The following is a 16,779-nucleotide window of genomic DNA, read 5'->3' as shown; positions in this document are numbered from 1 at the left end:
GAAAAAAAGACGAAAATCACTCCGAGACGATGGGCTATAGCCCATGGTCTCTGTTCTTTCAGACATAAGCCCCAACGGTTACTTATCAGGAAACAGGGGGAGAGAGCACCGTCTCCCGATGGTCCGATCCAGCACCTTGATGACATGGGACTTGAACCTGCCAACTGTCTGTAGCAGAGGGAACCGAATCAACCAATATCAAGCACACCATGCCATTGAGCCAAGGCACCTTAGGGCACTCAGCAGATGTCTCCTGGTGCTTTTGAGTTTTTATTTTGTATTCGAGCCTTGAAAAGTTCAAAGTACTAGAGCATTGTGCTATATAGCAGAAATGGGACTTGAACATGGAATGTCCGTGCAGAGTGACTGATCATTAGACCATTGCACCATCAGTCAGACACCCTCAGCCAAAGTCTCCTGGTAATTGTGTTTGTTGGCCTTCAGTTAGTAAAGTTGAAATACTATAGCATGCCGTTTTCCATCATTTTTGAGGATTTGAAAAAAAGACGAAAATCACTCCGAGACCATGGGCTATAGCCCATGGTCTCGGAGTCATTTTCGTCTTTTTTTCAAATCCTCGTTTTTCATCATTTATGACCATGGGCTATAGCCCATATCGGACGGTATACTATAGCATGACGTTTTTCATCATTTTTGAGGATTTGAAAAAAAGACGAAAATGACTCCGAGACGATGGGCTATAGCCCATGGTCTCGAACGGCATACTATAGCATGCCGTTTTCCATCATTTTTGAGGATTTAAAAAAAAGACGAAAATCACTCCGAGACCATGGGCTATAGCCCATCGTCTCGGAGTCATTTTCGTCTTTTTTTCAAATCCTCGTTTTTCATCATTTATGACCATGGGCTATAGCCCATATCGGACGGCATACTATAGCATGCCGTTTTCCATCATTTTTGAGGATTTGAAAAAAAGACGAAAATCACTCCGAGAAGATGGGCTATAGCCCATGGTCTCTGTTCTTTCAGACATAAGCCCCAACGGTTACTTATCAGGAAACAGGGGGAGAGAGCACCGTCTCCTGATGGTCCGATCCAGCACCTTGATGACATGGGACTTGAACCTGCCAACTGTCTGTGGCAGAGGGAACCGAATCAACCAATATCAAGCACACCATGCCATTGAGCCAAGGCACCTTAGGGCACTCAGCAGATGTCTCCTGGTGCTTTTGAGTTTTTATTTTGTATTCGAGCCTTGAAAAGTTCAAAGTACTAGAGCATTGTGCTATATAGCAGAAATGGGACTTGAACATGGAATGTCCGTGCAGAGTGACTGATCATTAGACCATTGCACCATCAGTCAGACACCCTCAGCCAAAGTCTCCTGGTAATTGTGTTTGTTGGCCTTCAGTTAGTAAAGTTGAAATACTATAGCATGCCGTTTTCCATCATTTTTGAGGATTTGAAAAAAAGACGAAAATCACTCCGAGACCATGGGCTATAGCCCATCGTCTCGGAGTCATTTTCGTCTTTTTTTCAAATCCTCGTTTTTCATCATTTATGACCATGGGCTATAGCCCATATCGGACGGCATACTATAGCATGCCGTTTTCCATCATTTTTGAGGATTTGAAAAAAAGATGAAAATCACTCCGAGAAGATGGGCTATAGCCCATGGTCTCTGTTCTTTCAGACATAAGCCCCAACGGTTACTTATCAGGAAACAGGGGGAGAGAGCACCGTCTCCTGATGGTCCGATCCAGCACCTTGATGACATGGGACTTGAACCTGCCAACTGTCTGTGGCAGAGGGAACCGAATCAACCAATATCAAGCACACCATGCCATTGAGCCAAGGCACCTTAGGGCACTCAGCAGATGTCTCCTGGTGCTTTTGAGTTTTTATTTTGTATTCGAGCCTTGAAAAGTTCAAAGTACTAGAGCATTGTGCTATATAGCAGAAATGGGACTTGAACATGGAATGTCCGTGCAGAGTGACTGATCATTAGACCATTGCACCATCAGTCAGACACCCTCAGCCAAAGTCTCCTGGTAATTGTGTTTGTTGGCCTTCAGTTAGTAAAGTTGAAATACTATAGCATGCCGTTTTCCATCATTTTTGAGGATTTGAAAAAAAGACGAAAATCACTCCGAGACCATGGGCTATAGCCCATCGTCTCGGAGTCATTTTCGTCTTTTTTTCAAATCCTCGTTTTTCATCATTTATGACCATGGGCTATAGCCCATATCGGACGGTATACTATAGCATGACGTTTTTCATCATTTTTGAGGATTTGAAAAAAAGACGAAAATGACTCCGAGACGATGGGCTATAGCCCATGGTCTCGAACGGCATACTATACAGTAGCATGCCGTTTTCCATCATTTTTGAGGATTTAAAAAAAAGACGAAAATCACTCCGAGACCATGGGCTATAGCCCATCGTCTCGGAGTCATTTTCGTCTTTTTTTCAAATCCTCGTTTTTCATCATTTATGACCATGGGCTATAGCCCATATCGGACGGCATACTATAGCATGCCGTTTTCCATCATTTTTGAGGATTTGAAAAAAAGACGAAAATCACTCCGAGACGATGGGCTATAGCCCATGGTCTCTGTTCTTTCAGACATAAGCCCCAACGGTTACTTATCAGGAAACAGGGGGAGAGAGCACCGTCTCCCGATGGTCCGATCCAGCACCTTGATGACATGGGACTTGAACCTGCCAACTGTCTGTAGCAGAGGGAACCGAATCAACCAATATCAAGCACACCATGCCATTGAGCCAAGGCACCTTAGGGCACTCAGCAGATGTCTCCTGGTGCTTTTGAGTTTTTATTTTGTATTCGAGCCTTGAAAAGTTCAAAGTACTAGAGCATTGTGCTATATAGCAGAAATGGGACTTGAACATGGAATGTCCGTGCAGAGTGACTGATCATTAGACCATTGCACCATCAGTCAGACACCCTCAGCCAAAGTCTCCTGGTAATTGTGTTTGTTGGCCTTCAGTTAGTAAAGTTGAAATACTATAGCATGCCGTTTTCCATCATTTTTGAGGATTTGAAAAAAAGACGAAAATCACTCCGAGACCATGGGCTATAGCCCATCGTCTCTGAGTCATTTTCGTCTTTTTTTCAAATCCTCGTTTTTCATCATTTATGACCATGGGCTATAGCCCATATCGGACGGTATACTATAGCATGACGTTTTTCATCATTTTTGAGGATTTGAAAAAAAGACGAAAATGACTCCGAGACGATGGGCTATAGCCCATGGTCTCGAACGGCATACTATAGCATGCCGTTTTCCATCATTTTTGAGGATTTGAAAAAAAGACGAAAATCACTCCGAGACCATGGGCTATAGCCCATCGTCTCTGAGTCATTTTCGTCTTTTTTTCAAATCCTCGTTTTTCATAATTTATGACCATGGGCTATAGCCCATATCGGACGGCATACTATAGCATGCCGTTTTCCATCATTTTTGAGGATTTGAAAAAAAGACGAAAATCACTCCGAGAAGATGGGCTATAGCCCATGGTCTCTGTTCTTTCAGACATAAGCCCCAACGGTTACTTATCAGGAAACAGGGGGAGAGAGCACCGTCTCCCGATGGTCCGATCCAGCACCTTGATGACATGGGACTTGAACGTGCCAACTGTCTGTAGCAGAGGGAACTGAATCAACCAATATCAAGCACACCATGCCATTGAGCCAAGGCACCTTAGGGCACTCAGCAGATGTCTCCTGGTGCTTTTGAGGTTTTATTTTGTATTCGAGCCTTGAAAAGTTCAAAGTACTAGAGCATTGTGCTATATAGCAGCAATGGGACTTGAACATGGAATGTCCGTGCAGAGTGACTGATCATTAGACCATTGCACCATCAGTCAGACACCCTCAGCCAAAGTCTCCTGGTAATTGTGTTTGTTGGCCTTCAGTTAGTAAAGTTGAAATACTATAGCATGCCGTTTTCCATCATTTTTGAGGATTTGAAAAAAAGACGAAAATCACTCCGAGACCATGGGCTATAGCCCATGGTCTCGAACGGCATACTATAGCATGCCGTTTTCCATCATTTTTGAGGATTTAAAAAAAAGACGAAAATCACTCCGAGACCATGGGCTATAGCCCATCGTCTCGGAGTCATTTTCGTCTTTTTTTCAAATCCTCGTTTTTCATCATTTACGACCATGGGCTATAGCCCTTATCGGACGGCATACTATAGCATGCCGTTTTCCATCATTTTTGAGGATTTGAAAAAAAGACGAAAATCACTCCGAGACGATGGGCTATAGCCCATCGTCTCGGAGTCATTTTCGTCTTTTTTTCAAATCCTCGTTTTTCATCATTTATGACCATGGGCTATAGCCCATGGTCTCGAACGGCATACTATAGCATGCCGTTTTCCATAATTTTTGAGGATTTAAAAAAAAGACGAAAATCACTCCGAGACCATGGGCTATAGCCCATCGTCTCGGAGTCATTTTCATCTTTTTTTCAAATCCTCGTTTTTCATCATTTATGACCATGGGCTATAGCCCATATCGGACGGTATACTATAGCATGACGTTTTTCATCATTTTTGAGGATTTGAAAAAAAGACGAAAATCACTCCGAGACCATGGGCTATAGCCCATCGTCTCGGAGTCATTTTCGTCTTATTTCAAATCCTCGTTTTTCATCATTTATGACCATGGGCTATAGCCCATATCGGACGGCATACTATAGCATGCCGTTTTCCATCATTTTTGAGGATTTGAAAAAAAGACGAAAATCACTCCGAGACGATGGGCTATAGCCCATCGTCTCGGAGTAATTTTCGTCTTTTTTTCAAATCCTCGTTTTTCATCATTTATGACCATGGGCTATAGCCCATATCGGACGGCATACTATAGCATGCCGTTTTCCATCATTTTTGAGGATTTGAAAAAAAGACGAAAATCACTCCGAGACCATGGGCTATAGCCCATCGTCTCGGAGTCATTTTCATCTTTTTTTCAAATCCTCGTTTTTCATCATTTATGACCATGGGCTATAGCCCATATCGGACGGTATACTATATGACGTTTTTCATCATTTTTGAGGATTTGAAAAAAAGACGAAAATCACTCCGAGACCATGGGCTATAGCCCATCGTCTCGGAGTCATTTTCGTCTTATTTCAAATCCTCGTTTTTCATCATTTATGACCATGGGCTATATAGCCCATATCGGACGGCATACTATAGCATGCCGTTTTCCATCATTTTTGAGGATTTGAAAAAAAGACGAAAATCACTCCGAGACGATGGGCTATAGCCCATGGTCTCTGTTCTTTCAGACATAAGCCCCAACGGTTACTTATCAGGAAACAGGGGGAGAGAGCACCGTCTCCCGATGGTCCGATCCAGCACCTTGATGACATGGGACTTGAACCTGCGAACTGTCTGTAGCAGAGGGAACCGAATCAACCAATATCAAGCACACCATGCCATTGAGCCAAGGCACCTTAGGGCACTCAGCAGATGTCTCCTGGTGCTTTTGAGGTTTTATTTTGTATTCGAGCCTTATAAGTTCAAAGTACTAGAGCATTGTGCTATATAGCAGAAATGGGACTTGAACATGGAATGTCCGTGCAGAGTGACTGATCATTAGACCATTGCACCATCAGTCAGACACCCTCAGCCAAAGTCTCCTGGTAATTGTGTTTGTTGGCCTTCAGTTAGTAAAGTTGAAATACTATAGCATGCCGTTTTCCATCATTTTTGAGGATTTGAAAAAAAGACGAAAATCACTCCGAGACCATGGGCTATAGCCCATCGTCTCGGAGTCATTTTCGTCTTTTTTTCAAATCCTCGTTTTTCATCATTTATGACCATGGGCTATAGCCCATATCGGACGGTATACTATAGCATGACGTTTTTCATCATTTTTGAGGATTTGAAAAAAAGACGAAAATGACTCCGAGACGATGGGCTATAGCCCATGGTCTCGAACGGCATACTATAGCATGCCGTTTTCCATCATTTTTGAGGATTTAAAAAAAAGACGAAAATCACTCCGAGACCATGGGCTATAGCCCATCGTCTCGGAGTCATTTTCGTCTTTTTTTCAAATCCTCGTTTTTCATAATTTATGACCATGGGCTATAGCCCATATCGGACGGCATACTATAGCATGCCGTTTTCCATCATTTTTGAGGATTTGAAAAAAAGACGAAAATCACTCCGAGAAGATGGGCTATAGCCCATGGTCTCTGTTCTTTCAGACATAAGCCCCAACGGTTACTTATCAGGAAACAGGGGGAGAGAGCACCGTCTCCTGATGGTCCGATCCAGCACCTTGATGACATGGGACTTGAACCTGCCAACTGTCTGTGGCAGAGGGAACCGAATCAACCAATATCAAGCACACCATGCCATTGAGCCAAGGCACCTTAGGGCACTCAGCAGATGTCTCCTGGTGCTTTTGAGTTTTTATTTTGTATTCGAGCCTTGAAAAGTTCAAAGTACTAGAGCATTGTGCTATATAGCAGCAATGGGACATGAACATGGAATGTCCGTACAGAGAGACTGATCATTAGACCATTGCACCATCAGTCAGACACCCTCAGCCAAAGTCTCCTGGTAATTGTGTTTGTTGGCCTTCAGTTAGTAAAGTTGAAACACTCCAGCATTAAACTATAGGAGAACAGGGATTTGAACATGTAGAGCTGTATTAACTGAAGCCTATTGTAGCAGTGGCTCACAGCCTCAGCTGATGACCTCAAAAGTCTCATATCTACCCTGAGCCATAGGCAATTGCTTTGACTTAGTGGTTAAGATGTTGGCCTTCAGTGCGGGGGACCAGGGTTTGATTCCCAGGTGTTACACTAACATACAAAACAGCTCTCAAAGCATTTGAAGAATGTGATTCTGTGTTCAAGACTCAATTCTTTCAACTTTATACTAACTGAAGAAGGCTATCATACAAAAGATCGCTTCACCAGTACAAAGAGGCAGTTGTTACTGAGTGATGGTGTAGTAGGGGCTGATGATCAGACAGACTCTCAGCACAGAGAGTTCATGTTCAAATCCCAGTCTCCCTAAAGTCTAATACTAGAGTTATTCAGCTTTATTAACTGAAGGCTATTCTAGCAGTGGCTCACAGCCTTAGCCTGACAACCTCAAAACTCTAATATCTCCCCTGTGTCATAGGCAATTTGACTTGTCTCAGTGGTCAGGATGTTGGCTTTCCACGTGGGAGACCAGGGTTCGATTCCCGGCTGTTACACTAACATGCAAAAGAAGACCTCAACAGCGCTAAGAAACATCTGATTAATATGATTCTGTGTTATTTTAACTTTACTAAATGAAGGCTAACAAAGATCACTTCAAATTGTGAGTCAGGCCTGAGTGTGTCCATGTGAGTGTTTTAGGAATGTGTTATGTGTGTTGTTGTTAAGTCAGTGCTATTTCGCGCGCGCGCGCACACACACACACACACACACACACACACACACACACACACACACACACACACACACACACACACACACACACACACACACACACACAATGACTGTTGACTGCATTGTTTGGATCTCACACTTTTTGTGATGATTCTGCCTTTTTCATACATCATTAGTAGCATGGCTACTTCTGTCAACCACAGCCTCTCCCTACAGGACTCCAAGGCATTGTTTTTGTGTGGTTGTGGCATCAAGTTTGGTACATGACTCTTATTGTTTGTTTGGTTCATGGTTCAATTATATTTTTGATTGTCTTGACAGATGCATGAACAGCGTTTGTGCTGTTTTGGTGAGGATTGGAGCAACGTTGTACCTGTGGCCCCCAGTAGACCATGGTGTGACTATTGGCATGACAGGCCCCTGAACAGTGTTTGTGCCTAGTTTGGTGCGGATCTGAGACAGAGCGTCTCAGGGTCCTGTTGTGGCTATTCTAATGGCAGACCCCTGAACAGTGGTTGTGCCAATTTTTATGTGGATCGGAGCAACAGTGCGCTTTTGGCACCCAGGGGCCCCTGGCCTCATTCGTGTTGTGTCCATATAATCCTCCTCAAGATTTATTATAAAACCAAAGTGAGTTGGCCTTTTAGTTCCTCAATGCTTTGTGGACGGGTCCCGGCATGCACGGCAGGTTAAAACTAACCTGTGGCATATTAAAACTAACCCGTGGCTTCCTGTGAGGTTAGGTTTAGGATTGGGTTTTGAGTAGGGTGTCGGACTCATGACGGTAGGACTGTTAGTACATCGGACCAAACACATGCACCCTTCCTAAATAAAACAAAAACAAAAAGGAAGGCACATGCACAACTGGGCTTAGCTTTTGCAGATTGTATTGTTTGGCACAAAGCTCTGTTTGCCTGTACAGTATGACCTTTGTGTATTAGGGAGGAACTTAGGAAGCTATGCCTCGCTGCAATACACAATGTACTCAGTGTCATCATCACATGCACTTGATGACTTTTTTGTATTTCTTGGAGAGATGGATGACATGGAGCACTATCCTGGTGTCTTCTATCCTGGTGTCTTCTATCCTGGTGTCTTCTTTAAAAAAAAAGTAGCTGATGTACAAGCTCACAGCGTGTCACTTCATGCCACGCTGTGAGATTTTAGATCTGCTATTTTTGAAACGCCAACACTAAAATAAAAAAATGACAAATGCTTTCCTGTTTTTCATCACTCAATTCTTAATCAACAAGGCTCTCCACACTGTCCTTTTCGATGGTTATGATTTCTTACGCGTCTTCAAAACTGCTGGCCAATCTTGAGATGATCATCCCTTTATATATCAAACGAAATAAAACTCCTTTCCGTGCGGAAATGGCTCCACGGACCACAGGTTATGTAGGGGACATTAGCTTGTTGAGTTTGCACCTGCAGGAAATGTGCTATAGAGGGTATGCGCGTGACATCATCATCAAACCAGGAAGTTATGCAGGAATGCCTACTGAGTGGCAAAAAACTACTTTCTGGCCTTGATAGCCCATACATCCACACAGAAAAGTCATATCTGATTGCATTAAACAACATTAAACAATGTTAAACTCACTTTGCCTGTTGCTTTGCCACTCGATGTGCCATTCACTTTAAGCATGCGCATACTCTCTATACAAATCAAATTGACTTGACTTGTGTTGTTGATGTGAGCTGTCATTTTGCTTTCGACCACTCCTTTACCAAACATCCAAATTACGTTTGTCACAGTGTTTTGTTTTTCCATGAGATGACATGGCTTCCTAGAAGTCATGAGTTTAAGCTATCGTCTGCTCCATATCCAAACTTGGCTCCAATTCACCAATCCAAATCATTCCTCACTTCCCTGATCTGACACTGATATATCAGGGAGATTCATGTCAGTTTCGCCATTCCTTGGAACCTCCCTCATTCCTTCAGAATGGAACAGCTAGGCGTCCTGTATATAACTGGGGAGTGAGTTGAGGTACATCAACAATGACAAGAAGACTATCTAAACCGAGAGGATAGAAAGTAAGTATGTTCAGCCGTCTTACATTTACAGTTTGTAATTAATATGTTTTAGCGTTTCTCTCAGTGAGTGAAAACTTATTTTGGCAATAAGCTAGTACAGGCACAGGCAATACCAAGCCAAGCCAAGCAGTTTGCTGGCTGGAGTAGACTCTAAGGAGCCTTATTGACCAAGAGATGAAACAAAAAGTATTATTAAGAGTATTTCATAGCATACACTTGTTATTGGTTTGACAATAATGTATTTAAGTATTTCTTATTTGAATTTAGGATTGTGTAGTGCAGCTATTGTCAAAGTGGGGTAGTACCCCTGGGGTTCTAGGGGGTATGCAAACTACATCTGTGATTGACGTACCCAAACAGTCCTTTTGAATAGCTGGATGCAAAAAAATGCATGCACAAAATTATATTATCACAATGTCTAATATTTAAGGGATAATATTGTTAAATTATTATTAGGGTACAAAATCACTGACAGAATTGCACAGGGCCGTTACTGGAACATAATCCTGCCTACACAAGCCATTCAGTTTGTTAAAACAAAGGAAAATCTAAAGTTACAAAATGGACAATGTATCACAGCAAGTGCTTTGCAAACTGTGCACACTGCACCTGAACAATGTAATCAGTTTCAAACACATCAAAAACGTTCGCGTCTCAGACATTATTTTCTTTCGTAAAACGGTTGTAGTGTTTTGGATGGTTGGGTATTGAAATGTTACTAGTGAAAAATGTATATTTTATACAGTGTTCAGCTGTCATCGTATCTCTTCAAAATATTTCTCATTTTTATAATTTGACTTCAGTTCATCCACACAGCTGATACAATGGATAGATATAACAATGGGATACAACATGAGGACAAAGACCAATCTCTGCAGCGGTACGTTTTCAGGATTACATTTATTTTAATATCACAAAGTAATCGAGAGAAGATATGAAATACAGTATCATGATTGTTGCAGGGAGTAAAGGAGTACATGTGATTTTCAAAAAGGTCGAAATATATTTAATTGGTAACTGAATTTCCGGACGTCTGTGATCCTTTCAGACAAGCTGAGCCCAGTGACGTGACACAGATTGAACTGCAATATGTCAAGAAGGGTGAGCAAATAAAAGAGATTAAATGAATATGAAATAATATGATTATGGTGCAAGTTATGGATATAGAGATATATTTTGTTTAATGTGTTTCATATTTTTGTTTATACCAGAAAGGAATTTGTAGCAGTTCTGGTGGCCGGCTCCTTACTTAGAGAGACTCTATGTTGTCGTTTTTTCCATGAATGTGTCACCCATCTTTCTATTTCTATAGATGCTGTCACATGTCAGAGCTAATAGAGCTCATCAGAACTCGTTGCACAGCTTGATAACAATGAGGGAAAAGAGTCTAGGACACTTGCATTAGTGAGAAAGATGGTGAACTGCTGCCATGGTCATACTGCTTTGCATACGGCATACTGCACCTGAAGTGATGTAATCTAATTGTTTTAGAATATATTGTAGTGGCCTGGACAGTTAGCTCAACCGTCTGGGCAGTGTGGGCACCTAGGCTGCCCAGACGGCGTTCCACGGGTTCGATTCCCGAGCCCGACGGCCTTTGCAGCGTGTCACTCCCCATGTCTCTCCCCCTTTCCTGTCTGTCTACTGTCACTATCAATTAAAGGCATAAAAAAGCCCCAAAACAAATCTTTAAAAAAATTATATATTGTAGTATTCTAGATATTGCCACTGGGCACTGAAGGTCATCTGATCTCTTCTTCAGGTACCTCTTGTCCTTTATGTATGGCTCCCAGCCTATAAGGATTATTTTTTATTTATTTATTGGTTGTTTCTGTTTGTACAGTATGTTTGTGTTATGTTTTATGTCACAAGGTGGACCACAATTGAAACAAGCTTCTACTATAGTCCATGTTGGCGTTTTCTAAATTGATGTCACTTTTGTCATTTTAAACTGCCAATACAAGTATTCTATCTATCTTCAAAAAATGTATTCTCATATTTTATTGTATCCATACAGCTGATAGAACGGATAGACATGACAACAGGATACAACATGAGGATAAAAAGGCCAAGCCATCTCCACAAATCCGGTATGTTTTCGAGCTGATATCCATTTTAACATCACAAAATAACCTCAAGTGCAACGTCATATGTGTTAGCCGTAACGTGCACGCACGCACGCACGCACGCACACGCACACGACGGAAGCCGGACTGACGGGGATACCTACACAGAGAGGCGCAAAAACTTAATATCAGCCTACTACTAGCCTTCTGGCCTAGCAGAGATACAATGTGTGCAAGTGGAAAGTTTGGCATTGGGGAACCAAATTGAGTATAGGTGCCATCATATGGAGAACATGAAGGTGCATTTCACGGCAAACCAGTCAATTGTATTTGAGATATATTGTTTGGGATTAAAATGTGTGCTAGTGTAAAGTTGACCTAATAGTGGTGCTAGAGGTACAGTTTCCACAGTGATTAATTGTCATATTGTAATTTGATGTTACAGAGTGGAACTTCAGGAGACTTTGTGCCAGTATGCCTCTGACACCCTCAGTCACATTGCCACGGTGAGAGCATTCTGTCTGTCACTATTAGAATGGAAGAGTGACAGGACAGCAGAGAAGGACATGCTTAATGACATCAAAGAGAGGGCAGATAGAATTCATCTGACCATTGGCCACGTCATCAAGTCCAACGAGAGGGGCAAGGCCTTGGGAGAATACTTGAAGTCCAAGACGACCCTGAAGAAGACCTCAGATAGAAAGCGTGAGGAGCTGGAGAAGGAGCTTGATGTGGTTCTTAAGGACACTGTAGAAGGCATAGGGAAGCTCAACAAGTTTGTGGATGCTGTGGAAACCCTGGCGGTCACCTCTCTGCATGTGTTTGTGGAGAAGAACCAGGTTTTACAGTTGCCAGAGGGGACAAGCTTTAAGAGTGTTCAGGCTGTCATCACTGCTGCAATCCAGATCTGCCCACTCCTCCTGCAGTTTAAGAGAGAAGCTGGTAGCTTCTTCTCTCCCAGCCTTCATAATGTGGAAGTGCATTCGGTGTACCTGGACAAATACATATGTATTACCCAGGACATCTGTGATATAATGGAGAGAAGGTATGATACTGCATTTGTTTTTCAAATGATACGTTTTCTTCTTCATTGCATTGTCAAAATGTATTAATTGTGCACAAGCCAGTACGAAAACTGAGCAGGTCTTTCATTCATAGCTCCATCAGAGAATTCCAGAAGATGAGGAACACAAAAGTCAAGGTCCAACTACCTGCAGATTTGTCTGAAGTTGACATACTTGATATGCTCGATCGTATCAAATGGCTCGCTGATATCAGGTAAATATTATTCACCCATTCAGGAGGGGAACCCCTTTTGGTGTTTTAACCCTTCTGGACGGGAACCCCTTTTGGGGTTCTTGTTGCTATGTATGTACAGTATATAGCAACATAACCTTTTTGTAATCTTTGAATACATATGTTATTTTATTATTATTTTCCCGAAAACTTTAGGAGGCGTTTTTAGAATCGGCCTCAGTCCTAAATGGGTTTTAAATATGGTCCATGACTGTTGTCATATGGATAATATATCCATATGTTTCATTTCATTAAAACGTAAATTGAAACTTGCAAAAATGCATTGTGAGCTTGTAGATATTTTTAGCTGACATTACTGATGATGAAAAACTCCCTATGACAAATATATGAAAATATCCAACTTGGAAAGCTAGGGCAGAGATTAACGACATGAACCCTTGCATCCATATTCTGGGAGTGTCATAATAGGCAAACTTTTGCTAAATTACATCCCGGTCATTGAAGTATAATATGGCGTTTAAGTGGTTAAACAGCAAACAGGCGCCACCGTTCATATCTCTGCATCTCAAGATTCAAGATTCAAGATTCAATACTTTATTGCCATGTCAACAGAGTTGATTGGAATTTGTTTCAGTGACATTCATTGCAGTAACGGGGGATAGAGACAACAATTAGAACTACACAGCTGCAGCCATATTTCGGCGCTGCCCTCAGCTTCCTCAGAAAAAGAAAAAGGAAGGATGGGGGGAGGCAGAGTTGGGGTGGGGGTATCTCTGGGAATGTGGAAGTGTTTTTAGGAGAGCACCTTGTGAACACACCGCCAATAGTTTCAACTTTCAAGTTCAATCTCATGATTGTCTTTTAAATCTTTTTCCCCCATTTTCCTACAGGGAGGACCAGCACTTTAGAGTTGCGTTCTTGTTCCAGGATGATTCCTCCTCTGGCTTCATCAGTGAGTTCAGCGAGCGCCAAACAGGAATGTTGCAGTTTCTCACTGAACTGGAGGAAAGTGCTGTCAAGCTAGATAGGATGAAGAAGGGTGCTCAGATCTCCAGTGTAACAGGTAGCTCAGTGGGGTTAGTTGGAGGCATGCTCTCCCTTGTTGGTCTGGCCTTGTTGCCTGTATCGCTTGGAGTGTCCATGGCTGTAGCAATGACTGGGATTGGGATTTCATTTACCAGTGGGGTCGCCAGTGCAGTCACCGGCGGCACAGAGGTCGCAGTAAATTCTGCACGAAAAAAGAAAGCCAATAAGATATTTCACAAATTCATGGAAGATGTAGAGAGCCTCCAGCAGTATCTAGCAATGGTGTCCAATAAAGCAAGCACGACACTGGGAGAGGATCAGGTGAATGGGGTCCTTTTAGGGAAGATCATTACAGCTACAACAACTGCTACAGCTATTGGAAAAAGCATTGATTTTGTAGTTGGTGGCGCCTCTGCTCTGAGACCAAGGGTGGCCTCAGAATTTACAGCTAACCCATTTCCAGCATTTCTTGACCTCACTTCAAGTACAACTCAAGTTGGTTTCATCGGCATCAATGTCTTTTTCATTGCCCTTGACATCATGTTGCTCTACAAAGACGGCATGAATCTGGCAAAAGGCAGCAAGAGTGAAATCTCACAGTTCATCCGAGCCAGAGCTTCACTGTGGCGTTCAGAGCTGGACTCATGGAAGAAGATCCATGACTCTCTGTGTGATGGCAGGCTGACATCAGCAAAGAATAAAATTATCCTTGAACTGCCGTATTGCATTTAAACATTTCAGATTGGGCTGGCTAGCTGACAGACAGACAGGCAGACAGACAGACAGACAGACAGACAGACAGGCAGGCAGGCAGGCAGGCAGGCAGGCAGGCAGGCAGGCAGGCAGGCAGACAGACAGACAGACAGACAGACAGACAGACAGACAGACAGACAGACAGACAGAGAGACAGACAGACAGACAGACATTTCTGGCTTATACTAGCTGCATGGCCCGAGCTAATTAAACAATAGCAAACAGTCAGTTATTTGGCAAAAAGTACAGCAACAATGATCTGAGTCTGAGCACTTCTTCTTATTCTAAACTCCGATTTAGACTCCTCACGTAGAATATTTGCACAAATACTGAAAAAGTACACTAGTGATCAAACTATCATAATATTATGTTGTCAACTTGTCATGTAATCTTAATCTTGTATAGGCCTAACTATAAACTGCCATTTGAAGAAATATGTATAAATTAAATTTACATTTTGTGAACATGAATTTTGCCAGCATGTTTTTTGTTTTTTTCCCGTTTAGCACCATCTCTGTGTATCTTAGGCCATGGGACCCAATGCTATTCCTTGTTTAGCACCATCTCTGTGTATCTTAGGCCATGGGACCCAATGCTATTCCTTGTTTAGCATGCACCATCTCTGTGTATCTTAGGCCATGGGACCCAATGCTATTCCTTGTTTAGCATGCACCATCTCTGTGTATCTTAGGCCATGGGACCCAATGTTATTCCTTGTCATACTGTAAATCTGACTCAGTAGCCTACTGTGAAGTTCACCTAACTTTGCTACAAGGAAAACATGCACATGTACAGTTGGGTGCCACCGATATTGTCCCTTATTATTTGACCCATTTAGGCCTGACCTCAAAAATGACCTAAAAAATCCTTCTAAATCCTCCAGTTTTCTGAAATAAATATTTTCACGATTTTTCAAAAATAGCAGACCTACAAGCTCGTAGCGCGCCACTCGGTGGCGCGCTATGAGCTTGTAGATCTGCTATTTTTCAATAGCTAAATTATAACATAATGTTTAAAACACCAAAAGGGGTTCCCGCCCAAAATGGGTTAACTGTCCTTTTGCGCAGATCACGCAAACCTCAGCAAAAAGAAAAGGACAATATCGATGGCCTCCAACTGTATTACTGATACTCTTTTTTGCACTCTTATATTCTATCGCTTTGTCTGCTGTGTTTGCTGTTTGCTGTTATATTATATATTTGCTGCTGCATTGTCTGAAGGAAGCCAAACAAAAAAAAGTTGTACTCTTATGTACCTGTACTGTACACAAGATGTAACAAATAATAAAGCACAACCTTGAACCTTGAACAAAAGCGTGGGAATGCACACGTACCAGAATGTCGATTGATGTAATCTTTCCCTGTAACAATTAACCTGTAGGTAAATAAATAAATAATTTACCATTACCACACACCCACCATAAATGTCATTGCTTATGATTATTGCTTACATTATTTCCTAGAATTCTCCTCAAAAGTGAGGAGCCATCTGAGGCAGATGGCTATTGGCTACGTGTTCAAAAGAATCCAATCCTGATTGGATGAAATTGGTATCCTGACCTGACAAACACTGTAGTCTATTAGCAATCATTACTATCACAAAATTCTATCACAAGAATATATTTACACCACCTTTAAAAAGGAAAAGCAGAAGTGTAGAAGGCTGAGGCTCAATCATGATTCATAATGTCCTACTAATGATTTATAGGTCATGTGTTGAAGGCCTGCTATTCTATTTCAGGATTGTTGTAGTCCAACTTTAAAAAAATGTATGTTTTTAGGAGACAATGTCCTGAAGAAAGATTATGAAGCTCTTAAAGAACACTATACTTGTAATAGTTATCAGACTGCAGTTAAAAGCACTGTTGCCCAGGAGTTTTAGATGATCACCTATCCTCTTCAGTTTAAGTGTTAGCATGACAAGCAGTCAGTTATATGAAGACATTGAAGGATTATGTGATTAAAGATGTTAAATACAACGTTTTATACGTTTTCAAGCTAAGCTTGCCATATTTTTTGTTCAGCACTACGATATTTTGGGAAGAAACAGTCAAATCTATGGCTAACAATAATAAGGGTCTCTGAGTGCAATGCTTTAGTAAACAATGGTTCACATAATCTCGTTAGACAAATAGATGATTAGCAAATGGTTCCATGCATTTCTGTGTAAAAGTGTAAAAGCTAAGAGCAAGGTGCTTTGTGCTATATTTAAGATGAAATGAAATTAAATGATTACTATATTTACCCAGGG

The 16,779-nt window shown here is 41.8% G+C and overlaps 1 protein-coding gene across 1 annotated transcript; it reads left to right on the top strand.

The window, feature by feature from the left end:
• Positions 1-10,267: 10,267 nt before the first annotated feature.
• On the top strand, positions 10,268-15,117 carry LOC306937176 (uncharacterized protein; the record flags this gene model as incomplete). The annotated part of the gene is made up of 5 exons (XM_079520840.1): positions 10,268-10,307; positions 11,445-11,517; positions 11,939-12,538; positions 12,652-12,771; positions 13,641-15,117. 5 exons carry the CDS (start codon positions 10,268-10,270, stop codon positions 14,506-14,508), a joined length of 1,701 nt encoding a protein of 566 aa, XP_079376966.1. The 3' UTR covers positions 14,509-15,117.
• Between the last annotated feature and the right edge of the window lie 1,662 nt (positions 15,118-16,779).

Source organism: Electrona antarctica (genome assembly GCF_951216825.1).
Source record: "Electrona antarctica genome assembly, chromosome: 14".
Taxonomy (NCBI): domain Eukaryota; kingdom Metazoa; phylum Chordata; class Actinopteri; order Myctophiformes; family Myctophidae; genus Electrona; species Electrona antarctica.
Note: the sequence above shows the minus strand (reverse complement) of the source record. Positions and strands in the feature narration are given on the sequence as shown.